Genomic DNA, 16,977 nt, shown 5'->3' with positions numbered 1-16,977 from the left:
TAATAAATATTAAAAAATTAGATTCAAGTTTTATAAAATGTAAGACTTGGTAAGTTTGTTAATAGTTATATGACAGTGTCACCAGCAGCCGTCTTCGGACGCCACCGCCTTGTATGACATCAAAGGGAGAATGAAAACAAAAGTTTCAGAGTTCATTTAACACTGTGAATGATGATATTGCATGCCATTGTTGACTTTATTTTGGAATATATATTTTTGACTCAGATTTGTTGCACAATTAATGTTTGAAGTCTAACAATTAAAACTACTTATTCAACAAACAATGAGGCAAGAATTTCATGTTATTTACTTATTTGAGTCATTCATTCTAAAACTTTGAATTGACAGTATTGTATATCCTATTATTTTTAAGTCTCTACTAGCTAGTATGTTAATTAAGAATAAAAAAATTCATCAGTTTTGAACGGGGGTTCTAACTTCTAAGAATGCAAAAAACATAAAAAGGAAAAGAAAAACTGCACCAGCCGGGAATCGAACCCGGGTCTGTACCGTGGCAGGGTACTATTCTACCACTAGACCACTGGTGCTGTTCGCTTAAGCGTTACAACAAATTTTATATCATACATTTAACAGCGACTATCCTACCTATACACACAAATCAGCGATACATTAGTGAACAAAAACTAATTTTAATGTACCAATAACATTTTTTATTTAACAAGCCTCGCATTAGACAATACAAGGCACGAAAGCAAAATCTCACTCACTCAGCAACAATGGCTTAATTATTACACTGCATGTCCCTCTACTAATTTGTTAAATAGGAGCCAATTTGGTCATAAGTGTCTTAGCAAACTCAAGAAGCTTATGAGTGTGAGGCATAACATCTTTGACAGCAGCATGTGCACAGAACCTCTCAGCCCAATTGACCAAACCAGGTGTGTTGACTTGGTCAAACAACTTCACACCAGTGGTTATCTCTGTCACCCTTAGCCACCCCAATAAACTACCAAATGCAATATCAAGGTACCCAATTTGGTCACCACCAAAAAATAATTTGTTATTTCCTTTGCTGGTGATCTTGTTAAATGCATCCTCTAGTAGTGCCAGTCCTTCTTCCACTTCCTTTATCAATCTCTTTCTTTCTTCCTCTCCTTTTGCTCCTGCAATGGATTTCATGGCTGGGAACAACTGAAAATAATCACAAGTTGTATTTAGAGTCCACATATTTTCCCCTTTTTTTATTAAGGGAAAAAAAAAACGGACTGAAGAATCAGAATTTATTAGTCTCAATTCTGTATGTTATACTTTCAAGTATGTAACGATCTTCAACTCTTCATCATCTCAAAATTTATTTATACAAAATAAAAAGTAAATATTCCACTCCTTTTTTTGAGAGATGCTAAAATAACACTCTCTTCCTCTCTATTTTATAAATGTACATTTTCTTTTTTTTTAACTTTTAAAAAATCTCATCCTTAATCTATTTTAAATTTTGTGTATTAATTAATATTAATATTATCCATTTTTTTTAAAAAATTTATTTTTTAAAAAAATACCCATTAACAAAAATGATATTTTTTTCTCGGACAAAAGAAGAGTTGAATTAAAGTAACCAATTACTTATACTGCTTTGACATAATTATTCTTTTTCTTTTTCTTTTTCTTTTTCTAACAGCTTTGATGGCCTTGGGCCTAAAGCCCATTTGACAAAACTATATTCTAATTGTTATCAATGTCCACTTTTAATATTGATGAATTCACTAAAATAAAAAGTGAAAACTTTCATAGACCTATCTATCATTTAGTGACAAACGGACAATTTTTTGGTTTTATTTATGTTCTTGTCTCACTCGGAATATATTTAGTTTCACATTATCTAAGAATGTAGTTACAATCAGATAAATTGTTTATTCCTTATTTGGTTAAATTCATTTCTAATATACTATCAAAGTATATTCGTTTAGTTCTTAAACTCTAAATTCTAAACCATAAAAATTATGTTATGAATATCCAACGAAAGTTGTATACATATACCTTGTCATCAACATAAGTTGCCCAGAATCGAGCAATGGCGCGATCATAAGGATCCGCCGGAAGAATAGAAGGGCGGCCGGAGGACCAGACATCATCAACATACTGAACAATGATCAAGGACTCACAGATAGGTTTATTTTCATGAATAAGAACAGGAATTTTCTTGTAAACAGGGTTGGATTGAAGAAGAAGTTGGCTTTTGGGTTGAAATGTCTCTTCAAGGAACTCATAATCCACTGATTTTATGTTAAGAGCAATCCTAGCCCTCAATACAAATGGACTTGGCCATGCACCCAACAACTTTACCTCACTCTTTGCCATGAATATATGATAATTGATAATTGATAATCAAGTATATGTTAATGCATACTATAAATAGAAGACTAATATTAATTGGATAGAAGAGAAGTTGATGTGGGTGTTAAAGAGGTTAAATGATTCATTGAACACTTCATGAAGTTTTGTACCAAACGACCAACTACTTTTTTAATTACTTTTGCATGTTTTTCATTTAATTAACTGTCAGCACGGCCATTCTAGTTAATCACCACGCAACTACTACCTACTTGTTGAGATTTAAATCCAAGCTACAATATATTATTATAAAAAAAATTTCAAATATTTCAAAAATATCGATATTCTAATTATTTTAACTGTTGATTTTAATTAATATATATATATAACTTTGTGAAAAGAAGATATCATCATAGGGATCATGCTACATCATTTAGTTAAAAAAAGTGAAGAGGTTGGTGAGTTTTGTGGCTAAGGATTAGACACGTGCGTGATGATCTCTCTATGTCACAAGACTATATGTTTTAGATACATTTTTTAAATCAAAATTCAAAAGTCTCCATATAGAATGATTTCTTAGATCTCAATAAATTTAAATTTTTCTTTTATAAATTTTAAGAAATTATTAATCTTTTCATTTTAAATTTACAAGTGTGTGAATATGTATTTTTTAATTTAAATTAAAACCCGAAATTTAAATTTCTATTATTATTATCCGTTTAAATAATTTTATATATTTTTTATTTAAATTTAAAAATTATATTAATGTTGTTATTTTAAAATTAATGAAAGTAAAACAAATTATTAGAGAACATACACTTTGTAGTAAAACTGATTTTGCCAGATATTGCTGGCTACAAAATATGGCCAAAGTTTCGTAACATATATTTCGCCCCCTTGATATCGAAATATATGGGGGAAAAAAAGAAAAAAAAAAAAAAGAAACAAAGCGATTTTTTTTTTTTCGGGGGCTGGGAAGAAAGAAAAGCGTTTAAAAATCATTATATATAGATAATTAGATATCTTTGTGTCGAGCAGGATACTTGGGCCTGGATTTATTTTATTGGGCCGTATCTTATTTCTAACCATCTAAGCCTCCTTTTGTACCTTTGGGCCTTGGCCCCATGATATATGAAATTCAGAACTTTATATTAAAGAGAAAATCTTAGCCCTGCCAATTCAATACCAGATGTGGAAAGATATTTTTTTAGATATATTCTCCTTTCTCTTATTTGCTTTCTCAAATAGAAGTTTTTTATATGTGCTTTGAGCCTTTAACATATGCTATGGTTTATTTCTCTTTTTAATTTATAGGTTTTAACTTTTAACTGAAGTTTGAATAATTTCTCTTTATTTTCAAAATCTATTTTATTTTATTTTTTTAAAGATGAGAGAGTCGTATAGATATGTGACAAGTGCTGAGGTGAATCCCTTTTGTCCCCTTCTTCTTCTTCCTTGTCTTCTTCTCTTGTGTTTGCAAAATTTTGTCCTCTCTTATTTTAATTTTGTGCACATATATGATCAATGTTTATCATTTTATTGGCTTGCGTTTGAACATTGCAGTTTAATTTTAGTGTTAAGATTTTGGGAATTTCTCAGTGATATTTGATAACCATATTATATATTATTACAGTATTTAAAAACCAAATTAAATAATCTGTATTTAAATAAAAAAATACTAAATGTATATTAAAATCAGTTATCAAAATCAATCACTGTTATATTTATATATAAATATATAAATAATTTATTTTATTTTTAATATTTATTTTATATTTTAATATATTTTATACTAATAATTAATAATTTGAATAGTTGATTTTAATACGTAACATTCTTGTTTCAAATAACATGCATGCATGTTGGTTGTAGTGAGAATTTACCACGAGAGAGAAAAGAGGTATAAATTAAAATTGTAGAAAGTAGCTAGTTTCTTTCTTAAGCTTATATAACCCAACAAGGGTACAACTTCATTAAAGAAACGTCAACCACAGCGGTGGTAAACTGATTATTCAGCATAGAAAATTCCAGTACCAAAATTAAAGTCCTTTATTATGCAATCTTACTTCTTTCTCTCATATTTATATTTGTAATAAAGTGTATCAATTTACTCAATTAGCTTGAGCTATGTGAGTTATTAATTATTGTAATGAGTAAGAACAGGGGAAAATATATAGATCAGATGTGGAACTAGTGAATTCTTAGGTAGTGAGTTTGAGTGCTCTTAATTGCTGTGAGCTTGAGTGTTAGGTTAAACCAATCCAATAATATCTAAAGGCTACTTGATCTTCTTCACTAAACTTCAGTGAGAATTAAACAACTACAGAAGCTTCTTTACAAAGACAACAATTAACTATTGGCTATTAAATTACAATTCACTAATATCATATATATTAATTAGTATTTGACACATAAATAATAAGATTTAATAATTAATATGTATTTTAAAAGATAAGAAAGCAAATAGAAGATGTTTTTATTTGTGTTCGACACTAACTATCAAGATTTATCTTTAAGAAAATAGAGACTTCCAATCAATTATATTCACAAGTCGGATGGTGTAATTATAAGGGATTATGACGATCAAATCAATGATCGTCCAAAAGATATGAGGATTAAAAAAAATAACATACTTTTTATTAGGGTGAATGTTTGTTCTACTTATAAGTATTTATAATATTAAAAATATTATTCGTACACTAAAATCAGTCACTAAAATTAGTCAATGTATTTATATATAAATATATATTTTATATTAATAATTATTTTTAATAGTTGATTTTAGTGTACATATAACATAGTTATTATAATATATCTATTATAAATTAAAAAAAGATTTATAGTAGATTCTTGCCGAATTTAATGAGATAGGATATAGTTCGGGTATCTTGTGCCTAATTATATCTACAAAGAGGTGTGATTGAGCTAATAAAATGTCTTAGATTCAGTTGAAGATGCTAAACCGTACCAATTTGCATTTTTATTTTGTCTTTATTTTTAGTAATTTTTTGTTTCGTTCTGAAAATAAAAATAAAAATAATAATTTTTTTTGTTTTATTTTTAATTTCTCTTTTTATTTCATAAAAGTCTAAAAAGATTGATAATGATAAAAATAAAATGTGAAAACACAAATCAAAAATTCTAATTTTTATATTTTCAATGCACTTTTGAAGTATTAAATGTGTAAAAACAAAAATTGAATATTATTACTTTTAGTGTCTTTAACAAATATTCTAAAAATATAAATGAGCTAATTCTTTGATAATAAAATAAATAAAAGGATTTTGCTAATTAGAAAATCGGTTAAAATGACTAATTAAATCTTTTTTATGTAAAACTTATATTTGTTATATATTTATTAAAAATATTAAAAATTTGTATAAATACTAATGTTAAACCTACCTTAAATTAAAAAGCACGTATTTAATCTCCCAACAATCATGACGACTATTCAAAATAATGGAATATAAAAAAATTTTAAATATTTGATTTGTTCCTGAAGTTTGGTAAGAATTTTAAAAATATCCCTAAATTTTATTTGTTTCAATTTTATTCTATAAGTTTTTAATTTGTATCAAATATATCCCTAACGGCTAATTTTTCAAAAAATTTAGGACCAATTCAACAACAATTTCATAAGAACAACCTTTAACATAAGCAAATCGAACATAATTGTCATACATTGTTGTTGGATTGATCTTAAAATTTTTGAAAATTTAACTGTCGGGAGTATATTTTATGCAAATCAAAAACTTTTAAGACAAAATTAAAACAAAATAAAACTTAAGGATATTTTTAAAACTTTTACTAAATTTCAAAGACAACAAATATACTTTACCCTAAATATTTTAAAAATATTAGCATTTTAATAATTTTAATCGTTAATTTTAGGGCAATTTACACAAATAAAATGATTGATGGAAACCCTTACGCAAATACAACATTGGCGAATTCCAGACGCAAATGCAACAAACACAATTGTATGTAATCCGCTATACCCTGTAGCGGAATCCAATTGCACGTAATCCGCTACAGGCTGTCGCAGATTATGTTGAGGACTTCAATACTCATAAACCGCTACACCCTGTAGCGGTTTATGACCAAATTGTGTTTGTGCATAATCCGCTACACCCTGTAGTGGATTATGAGTAGAGTGGGTGATTATATATACCTGTGTAATGGTAACAACCAAATTATGTAAAATGCACGAATTGATACAAAATGTAATCGTCATTTGCAATAAGTCGTACGAAAAGAATAGCCACCAGGCATTAACAATAACACAAAATAAGTTAACTACATAAATCATACAAATATAACTGTCACAAGTCGTTAACCCTAACAGAAAATGAATAAGTCATCATTCATACAAGGATAACGGCCAGAAATAAGACAATGACGCTACTGCTGGTCACCATCAACATCATGGTTGCCCCCGAATGGACCAAGTAGGTGTGGGCCTGTGCCACATCGAGTCGGATGCCTAACCCTGCCGCTCGCCGATATCCGGGTGGAGCCTCCTTGTAGCCCAACTCCAATGCAGATGGTAGTGTCCCCCCCATGCCGAACCAAGTGTCGTACGGGCTGCCTGCGGGCACATTCAGGTCGACCGGGAGCTGGGTCTCAGGAGCCTGGGACGACACATCCGCTGGCTGTGACCTATACTCTGGAGGGTTGGACGGGCCGCCTGGAATCGAACTCTGGTACTGATGAACGTCGTCACCTCGTATGATCTCAGCAAAATATGCTTAGAATTGGGTTCCAGCCAGCTGATCGTCCAAATCCATGGTGAAAGTAGTGGTAGCAAGATCAGCTAACATCTGCGTGCTACACTCATGCAGTACCTAAGAGCTAGATACGTGAGTAAAAGGTGTACCACCCATACTAGTCTCCGCAGTGCCACCAACCTGAGTGTCAGTAGGGTGCCCACGGGACGATCCAGCCTCGTCTTCATGGTGGACGGGAGGTGCTCATCCAGCACGAGCAGCCTGTCGTCTAGCACTAGATCGACAAAGGCGATGATCTGCCTAGCCTCCGTCATCACCACCAACCTGCTACTCCTGCATCATGTCGTCGAGCCAGCGCCACTCGCGATCAGTGACACGTGTACCAATGCGTCATCTCCGCTCCACACGTCTGTTATCCGGAATATCCGATACTGGAACTCTAGTCGGCGCCTGCGACGACCCTCTGAGTATAGCATCGTCCGGAACCTGGGTCGGCCTGGGGTCGGCGAAAGCAATCCCTGGTGACAGAATCCTATGTGCAACACGGTGCCACCAGTCCAGGTACTCAGCGGATGGACTAGGATCAGCCACTCTCTGGACACTCAACACAGAGCGAACTCGCTCGTCCCAATGCTGATGCCATGTCCTATAGTAAGTGGAGAACCATCTATCTCCATCCCTGTCGTCCTTACTATGAAGATACTCTATATTGAGCCCTAGCTCAGGCATATGCTGTACGCTCCCTAGCTGTGGGAAGACTCTACCTACCTGATGCCACTTAATCACTACAAAGTATATCAGACTGGTGACGGCCCGCCATAATCGGCTGTGCTCCTCTATCAGTATCTTCGAATGGATGACTACCAGTACGTCCAGAGAACCATAAGGCTCCCACACAATCTGATAGTCAGGAGGCAAGTCAGCATTGTACCAATGTATACATATAAGTGGGGGAAGAACTAATAAAATAATGAAGAACAAAAATAAATTACTTACAATTGATGTGTTAGTCGATCCAATGCCAGATGATACTGAATAATCCGTTGTTCTTTTCCATCAGAAGTGGGCAATTATGTGGCCCATCTAAGTTGCAGAAATAGCACGTAAGTATGTAATTTCATATATAGAATGTTATGAACTTGAAAGAATACGTGAATTAAATTATACATGGATGCCAATGGAAAAGAGAAAGCGTCAAAACACTACGGCCTCAGTGTGGGGAACCGCCAAAAGATCAATGACTGTAGCAATTGTAGGGGTCCAGCCAAGTTGGTGACGTTTCTGTTCGCCACCCTGCACATGCATCGGTACAGCCACGCCAATGCAGCGGTGCCCCAGCTATAGCTACCCATGTCATAAAGTCTCGCCACAAAAGGCAACCAGCGAAGGTGGACCCGATTAGCACTCTTGTCCATGAATAGCTGTGTCGCCTGAAGCATCATAATATACGCACGTGCATATATACGCACGGTCTCTTCCGAATTCTCTTATCCGGTGGCGGAAGCTCACCAAATAAGTCCTTGAACCACTCCCACCGGTCTGGCCCCTCGATGTGCAGGTGGAAGTCTGTCATGCACTCGGAAACAGCCTGGCCATCCACATGCAGCCCGAGTTGGTATGCCACATCCTGGAGCTGATAGTACACTCTCCAAATGGCATATGAAAAGTGTGGGTCTCAGGCCGTCACCTCTCGATAAATACGCTGACCAGAGGCTCATCCAACCAGAACCAATGCGCGTTCAGCCTAACCAAGTGGTACAACCCAACCCTCTCCAAGTAAGGTATGATCCTGTCATGTAACGGCATATTCTGTTGCCTACGGACGTTATACACACATCGGGTTGGCTGCATCTTCAGAAATAAAGAACATCAACTTAATTTCTAACAATGACATCACCAAACTATAGCTTATGTTTCTATTCTTAAGCTACTTGGGTTTTAAAATTATTAATTTACCATCCACAACTTAAAATCCTACTTCTCTACCTTTACTATTAGATGTTAAATATCAAAGTTTAAATTTCAAATTTTTATTTTCAAACCAAAAGCTAAACTAAGTCTCTATCTTTCTAATTAATAAATTACTTCCTTAATATTGAATAAAAATATACAATTATTAAAATATTGAAAGAAAATAGAGACACTTACCTCTTCATCGATAGTTCCGGCTATGTGAGCAACGCCGTCGAGTCGGTACAACCGCCGTTCATCCTCCATTCTTCCAATGCTCAAGAATTTTCTCTCCCTTCTCTCTACTTTTTCTCTTTAACTTTCTTTCCAAATTACTTCAAATAATTTTCGCTATAGCCTCACGTGGTATATATAATCACCCACTCTACTCATAATCCGCTACAGAGTGTAGCGGATTATGCACAAACATAATTTGGTCATAATCGCTACAGAGTGTAGCAATTTATGAGTATTGAAATCCTCAACGTAATCGGCGACAGCTTGTAACGGATTACGTGCAATCAGGTTTTACTACATGGTGTAGCGGATTACATACAATTGCGTTTGGAATTTATCAATATTGTATTTGTGTAAAAGTTTCTTTCAATCATTTTATTTCTGTAAATTACCCTTAATTTTAGTTATAAAAATATATAATGATATATATTAATTAAACTCAACGAATTAAAATGACTGAAACATTAGTATTTTTAAAATATTTAAAAATTTTCTATAATATATACAATTAAATTTTGATCAGCTATGGTAAATGAAAATGATGAGGGAGGAGAATGTTTAAGTGAAAAGTAAGAGAAGATAAGACACCCTGGCTTGTAATGAATTTTGATTATTTGTATGTTGTCTTATTGGTTGCTCTCCACTATAAGCTAAGTATGTGCTACGTAGGACACACACATATATATGCATATGCCAGCTAAGTGAGCTAACTTATCAATACCACTTTTCAAGTGGATAAATAGATACTTATATGGCTGGCACAGATAAGACATTAGCACTTCACTTCACCACACACTAATCAGGTATCATCTTTAATTTCTTTCAAGAATATATATATTGAACCTACATTACGTCACTCATCATTATTCATCAATTGATAATATACCACAACTGCCAAATACTGCTCATGATATAGACAACCATACATTTATACATTTCATTTAATTACTTCCCTTAATTATTTTCTTTAACCCTTAATTATTATGCATCAAAATAGTACAAGAGTGATTTTTGTAACCTATTTTACTCACCAAAATGTAAATTAAATTACAAAAAAAAAAGGACAAGTGTATGTTATAATTGCTTACATTCATAGTTAGCAATCATAATTATTTAAAGGCTTTGTAATAGAGCTGACATGACCAGACTTATGTTTGTATCTTCCACTATGTCAACATTAAGTCCTTCAATTCATAATAAAACAAAGCAAGAGAGAAAGATTGGTTAATTACAGAAAAAGTAAAAAAGTAAAGCAAAGGAAATTACAAAAAGGGTAGCATGCATATATAATATTGTTTTTGCATGGGTGTATTTGCTTCAAATATAGATGGTACCCAGCTATGAATAATTGTGGCCACCTTTCTTCTTCTCAAACTTGAAGATTATACTTAGAATCTTTCAGAAGAATAAATGCAAAGCCATATCCACCACCATAGTCATAGCCATAGCCATACCACAAAGCTTTAATTTTTGCCCCCAAGCTAAATATGAACCCCCCCTCTCTTCCCACAAACATAAATTGTTAATAGAAAGAAGTTCGAACTACGAATTGTGGCCACTCCCATTTCAAGCAAAATAGCACATGGTGTGTTCACATAATTCAATTCGGCCCCCATTGTTAAATGTGAAAATTCCCTGCCCAAGTTTATTTCAGAATTTTGCACATGCATGAATGAAAAACCACACACACAATGCCAATTCTGAAACGTGCTCAAAATAAATTTTGATCCTTTGATTAATTAATTACCCTTTCACAAATATTTTGAGAAAAAGTTAGATTATATAATAATATTTTTAATACAACTAACTAGTTAATAAGTTTTGAATATAATAATCTAATTATTTGTTAAGTAATATAAAATAAAATTTAATTATTTTATATTATAATTTAAAATATTATTTTAATATAATTTTTTAATATTATACAATTTTTATTGCATAATAATTAATCTTAATGAATAAAAAATATTTATATTTTTTGTATTATATATTTTATATTTAATTATTTAAAAATAAAAGATTTATTAGAGTCCATCAATACTCTTCTTTTATATTAATCTTTGATTTTTATTTAATAAATTAAAATTTAATAATTTATATGAATGTGGCACATCTAATATGCACAAAATTATTATACTTGTTTTAGACATACCTTAAACTCTCGTACTTTGTATTAATATCTATTATTCTACTAGCTATCTTTAAATTTGGGAAAAAAAAGTTGAGAGCCATCAATTTTAATTTATATTAACTAATAATTTTAGCTAATAGGTCAACATTTTTAGTTTAATAGTCCAGAACGTACAATTCTTAGTCAATATTTTTAAATATTACTAATTTATTTCTAACAAAAAATAATAAATTGTACTGATCATGTAATATTTTTTGTGTGTGTTATAGTCTTTATTTTAACACTAATATAATGGTCTTATTATTTTTTAACTATTGATAAATTGAGTTTGGTGATAGAAATGTTTTAGGGTAAATTGACTCCAAAAGATCATTTGAGCAAAATAGATTTTAAATAAAAGCAAGTCACCGATAATTCCATGAAAGTCATCAATTTGTTAGCTGATTTTGAACCCTTTATTTTGTATTTGTTAATTACCACTAAAATAATTTAAAATTATTGTTACCATATTGGAGAATAATAGTTTACCGAAGGGGGTATTATATATAGCGCGTGAAAGGCATGGGAATAAAATGATAAGGAGGATGAAGTCAGAAACATGTGCTGAAAATTGTTAAGTGCACGGATAGGACTTCTTTGAGGTGGTATCCAAAGTAAGAGAAGGAGGTAACTTTCTGGCTATTATCTATGTCTAACCATATTTGATATTAGATATGGCAAAGTATTTGGCGTGACCTGAGCATGAATCAATGTCACACTTTGATCAAATCGTACTTTTGCAATAACTCTAGGGACCAAATTAGGTCACCTTCCAATGCTAGTGCATACTAACACACAAACTAACTTCATAATAATAATAATGTAAATTAAAAAAAAAAGAATAGCATCCAAGAATTCCAACTGCTTATTGCATTGCCACTATTGGTATCATAGAAAAGGGTAGCACATAAAATTGAACAAGAATTTGAGTGAATATGGAATGAAAACGTGTTCAATTGGGTGAGTAGTAGTGTGTGAAAGAAGGGTTAAACATGATGTTGACTGTGTGGTGAGCTTAGTCTTTTTCATTGTTGGCATATAAATATAAAAGCTAGGTATTACTCTTCCTTTTCATGATAAAGCCATTTACATTTCCATTTTGGGTATTTGGTATATATATTTTTTTATTTAATTGGGAATTTCACTTAGTTCCAGCTGCCAAATCCTTGATTTTTTTTTTCTTTCTATGCAACACTTTTAGCACGTGAAAATTGTGCTTCATAAATTGTTCACTCTTATGCTTTTACTTTATTTTCTACTAGTTGGAACTAACAACAAAAACAGTTTTTTAAAGGCATAATCTAAAACACTTCGATTGAGACTTTTATATGTTAAAAGCATTAAGAAAAATCTAAGATGTTGACCCTTTTTTAGTAACCTAGTAATATGTATGTAAATAATTGGGATAAATTCGGGAGGATGTCCTTTTTATACAACTCACACTGATTAAGAATCAAGAAAGTGAAAATAAAGCAACAAAATAAAATAAATAAAATTCAGAATATGGATATCGTGTTAATGTTGCAAGTGTGAGGAGTTAGTCTCACATCAAAAAAAGTAAGAAAAAGTGAGGAGTTTATAAGATGAGAGACCCATTAACTTGACATCTTAAGGTTTTGAGTTGGATGTAGTGTCTTCTCATCTTATATTATCTCACTTGATTTCTCTCCGAAATCTTTCTGGTGGTTGAGACTTCCTCACGGCGGCCCAATTGAAGAGGTTAACCAAAAAAGTTTTTTTCTTTATAGTTGTTAATAAAGGAGTATATTTTATATTATCGTTATAATAATAATTTCATGATATATTTCACCACATTATTCATGCCTTTATATTTGCAGATATTTGTTAAAAAATTACTGAATGAAGATCGAGAATATGTTCTTAATCCTACTTTTGTGGTCCTTCTTAGCTTGTTCCTTTACTTCTGGGCTTCTAGTGGTGTTGCATAATTTTATGAGCATATACTATTTATATAAAAGAGTTAGGTTTATTTTTGAAAGATGGAGATTTTGGAGAATGGTTTTATCTCATTTTTCAGAAAGACAATAATGAATGATGAATATTTTGTAATTAACATTCTTTTTCCAAAAGTTATTCCCCACAAATAAAGTGATTAACTAGCTAGTAAGAATACAAAACTAATTTTGTACGTCACAGAAAATACAAGTAAGAAGTTCAATTATATAACTATACCTATCTCGAGTTTAATTTATTGTAAATTTGTTATATATAGTGATGATTCTAAGTCTGGAAAAATAAACAGGAGTGTTATGTTAGATTTTTTATAGCTAACATAAAACTGGCGAATGACCATCAGATAAAATAATATAATTAAAGTAAAGTGATTATTATTACGTACTTAGTTTAAAGATTTCGATCTTGAATTAAGTAAATTAAAAAAATGTATTAATTTGATTCTTCACAACAGTAAACAATGGATTTGTGATGTACTATTAATTTATCATGTAAAACTTAATAATAGTATTTATATGTACCATTAGTTTTTGTGATATGTTTATATATAAAAAGATTGTTATGTAAATAACAATTTTTAGAGCAATTAAAAAAAGTACATCAATGTAGTCTCTCGTATATTTTCGATCGTCAGAGCTCAACGCCGTTAGTGATGTGGTTTAAGCCTTTTCACGTTGGATATACTAAAACGACGTCGTATGTGCTTTAGCGTTAAAAAATGCACTAAACGGCATCGTTTGAGGGTTTGAACAATTAGTATTGTTCAAAAGGGAGGGGTGTAACATTTTAATATTGTTCGAACCCTAAAACAACGTCGTTTTAATTTGTTCAGTATGGCAAGACTTGAGCCACGTCACCAACAGCGTTGAGTTTCGGCGACGGAAAATGCACAATGAACTACATTGATGCACTTTTTTTAATCTAAGAGACCAAATTGTTGTAATTGAAAAGTTAGAGACTAAATTAGTACAACTCACCAATCTCATAGACTAAAATAGGGCTTAACTCTAAAAATTTTACCTATTTTAATAGGATTCGTGATAAAAAAAAAGTAGTTAATAAATATTATATGAAAATTCAAAAGATAATAAATATTTCACTATTCAAAGTTATGTCTTTTTATGTTCATGTGACAGCAACGAAACGTGTACCATTGTAAATAACGAAATATATGGATAATTCCATTTCGTTAATTATCAAAAATCTAATTATCACTTTACTCGAATAATTAAATGGATATTTTTTTAAGATAAAGTGATAATATCACTCTTAGTTTTATTAAATCTTTATAAATATTTTTTGAGAGTATTATGTCCCAACATGGGAGATCAACATCATTTAAAAGTGACAATATCCATTTTGCTTTATGATAAATTTCTACATGATTATTCTAATTTCTTACAAAACTAAAATATATTTAAAAGCTAAAAAGAATTATATATATAAAGTTCAAGTTATTTCAGCAAAGCAAGTCTTGATGAGCTTACTATAAACTGTTTACTCTTCCATATATAGAAGAACAAACTCAAGTTTTGAAAGAAAAAGAAAGAATCAATTAAGTATGCAACAATCATTAACACTTAAAAGTGTCACTAATCCCTTTTAGCTTTCGCAAACAGAACTCTCTACCCTTTCCTTTATGGCCTCCTCTACCAAAATTTAAATGCAATCAAACCAACATAATGTACTCATCCAATTGGTTAAGATTGAACTACTACTCATTCAATAAAATTTTTAATCTTATATATAAAATATTGAATCTTCTATAAATGGTTATGCTAGCTAGAATACCAATTTTGATTTTTTTTTCAATAACTAATCAACAAAATATAAAATAAGTAAAAGCTAAAAGATTGAGTTATTATATTATATAGAAAAAAAAAACTAAAAAACACTGACTGATTGCTAGTCGAAAAAATGTTAAATTGTAATAATTTCATAAATTAATTTTAGAAATGAGATAAAATTTCTTAAGAAACTTATCTTGGTATTGTGGGATATAAAATAGTCTTGATCACGTGCTCATGTCTAGTTTGGACCACTTCTCCACTCTTCTACAGCATATATTGCCCTTGACCTAACGCGATTATTTTGTTGCCATCGTTGCTAGCTTGAAAGAAAAAAATCTAAAACTAGTTAAGGTAGTGGTTTCCTTTAAGGTGCACCAAATTAAAAGCATAATCATATTAGAAATATTATTTTTTAAATTTTGATGGTATATATAAAATCTAAGTTTAATTATTCTCTTGGTCTTTATAATTTTACTAAATTTTTAATTAGATTTTTATATTTTTTTATTTTTAATTAAGTCTCTATAGTCTATACTGCTTTTAATTTACAATTAGGTCATTTTCATATAAAAAATACTAAAATAACCGATTTTAATTATAAATACCTTCTGTTCCTGCGTGAATAACCGATTTCAAGATATAACTCGTTAATTCAGTTAATTTTAATATTTTTTACACCAGAAATAATATAATTATAAAATAAAAAGAAGTGTAGAGATCCAATTAAAAAAAATATAAGAACTTAATTAAAAATTTGACAAAATTATAAGGATCCACAGAATAATTAATCCTAAAATTTATTATTATTATTATTAAGTGTTGATTTTAAAGATACTTTTAGAAGCCCAAAAAATATTTTGAAACAACTTTAATTAATATTTATTAAACAAAAAAGCATTTTAAAACAATTGTTAAACAAAATTTAATTAATATTCTTTCATCACTAAAAAAATTCACAAAGAGGGTAACTAACTAATAATGAATTTATCTATTTTATGCTATAAGAATACATTTAATAGTATAACAATATTTTTTAAAATTTTTAATATATTCAAAAAAATTTAAATAATTTTAGGACACATGTTAAAGACATCATACGAATAACCCAAGGACGAGGTGGTGGCGGATGAAAGGTGAGGAACAAAGAAGCTTCCTAAGACGGGTAGGAGAAGAGGCAAAGTGGGATGGGAATGGAAGCGCGGAAGAGATGTGGAGGGAGATGGCAGAAGTTATTAGAAGAACAGCAAAAAAAAGTTTTGGTGAATCTAAAGGAATAAGACCAAGAGACAAGGAGTTCTGGTGGTGGAATGCGAGTATACAAGAAAAGATAAAGATAAAAAGAGAATGCTTTAAAGAGTGGTCTTTATGCCGCAATGCAGATAACTGGGAAAAATATAAGGCGGCTAAGAAAGAGACATAAGTGGCTGTAAGTGAAGCAAGAACAAGAGCATATGAGGGTCTCTACCAGTCTTTGGGCACGAAAGAAGGAGAAAAAGGTATATATAGAATTGCAAAGAGCCGGGAAAGAAGAACGAGAGATTTGGATCAGGTTAAGTGCATAAATGATAAGGATGGAGAGGTGTTGGCTCAAAAGGAGAAGATTAATGAAAGGTGGAAGAGCTACTTCTACGAGTTATTTAATGAGGGACAGAAGACTCTTCCGAGCCTTGGTCGATTATGCACAAGGGAAGAAGATCAAAACTTTGACTACTATCGAAGGATTCGAGACTTCAAGGTAAAAGAGGCTCTAAAGCAAATGAAAAATGGCAGGGCAGTAGGACCTGATAATATCCCGATTGAGGTTTGGAAGGGTCTTGGAGGAAAAGGCATCAACTGG

At 31.1% G+C, this 16,977-nt stretch overlaps 1 protein-coding gene and 1 non-coding gene across 2 annotated transcripts; both read right to left on the bottom strand.

The window, feature by feature from the left end:
- Positions 1-477: 477 nt before the first annotated feature.
- Positions 478-548, bottom strand: TRNAG-GCC (transfer RNA glycine (anticodon GCC)). The gene has a single exon. It is a non-coding gene; the product is annotated as a tRNA-Gly (tRNA).
- An 82-nt stretch (positions 549-630) lies between these two features.
- Positions 631-2,361, bottom strand: LOC107481267 (glutathione S-transferase U17). The gene is made up of 2 exons (XM_016101513.3): positions 1,999-2,361; positions 631-1,152 (listed from the first exon to the last, which is right to left on the bottom strand). Exons 1-2 carry the CDS (start codon positions 2,317-2,319, stop codon positions 778-780), a joined length of 696 nt encoding a protein of 231 aa, XP_015956999.1. The 5' UTR covers positions 2,320-2,361; the 3' UTR covers positions 631-777.
- Between the last annotated feature and the right edge of the window lie 14,616 nt (positions 2,362-16,977).

Source organism: Arachis duranensis, chromosome 3, assembly GCF_000817695.3.
Source record: "Arachis duranensis cultivar V14167 chromosome 3, aradu.V14167.gnm2.J7QH, whole genome shotgun sequence".
Classification (NCBI taxonomy): Eukaryota; Viridiplantae; Streptophyta; class Magnoliopsida; order Fabales; family Fabaceae; genus Arachis; species Arachis duranensis.
The sequence above is the reverse complement of the archived record's forward strand: the minus strand, read 5'-3'. Positions and strand labels throughout refer to the sequence as shown.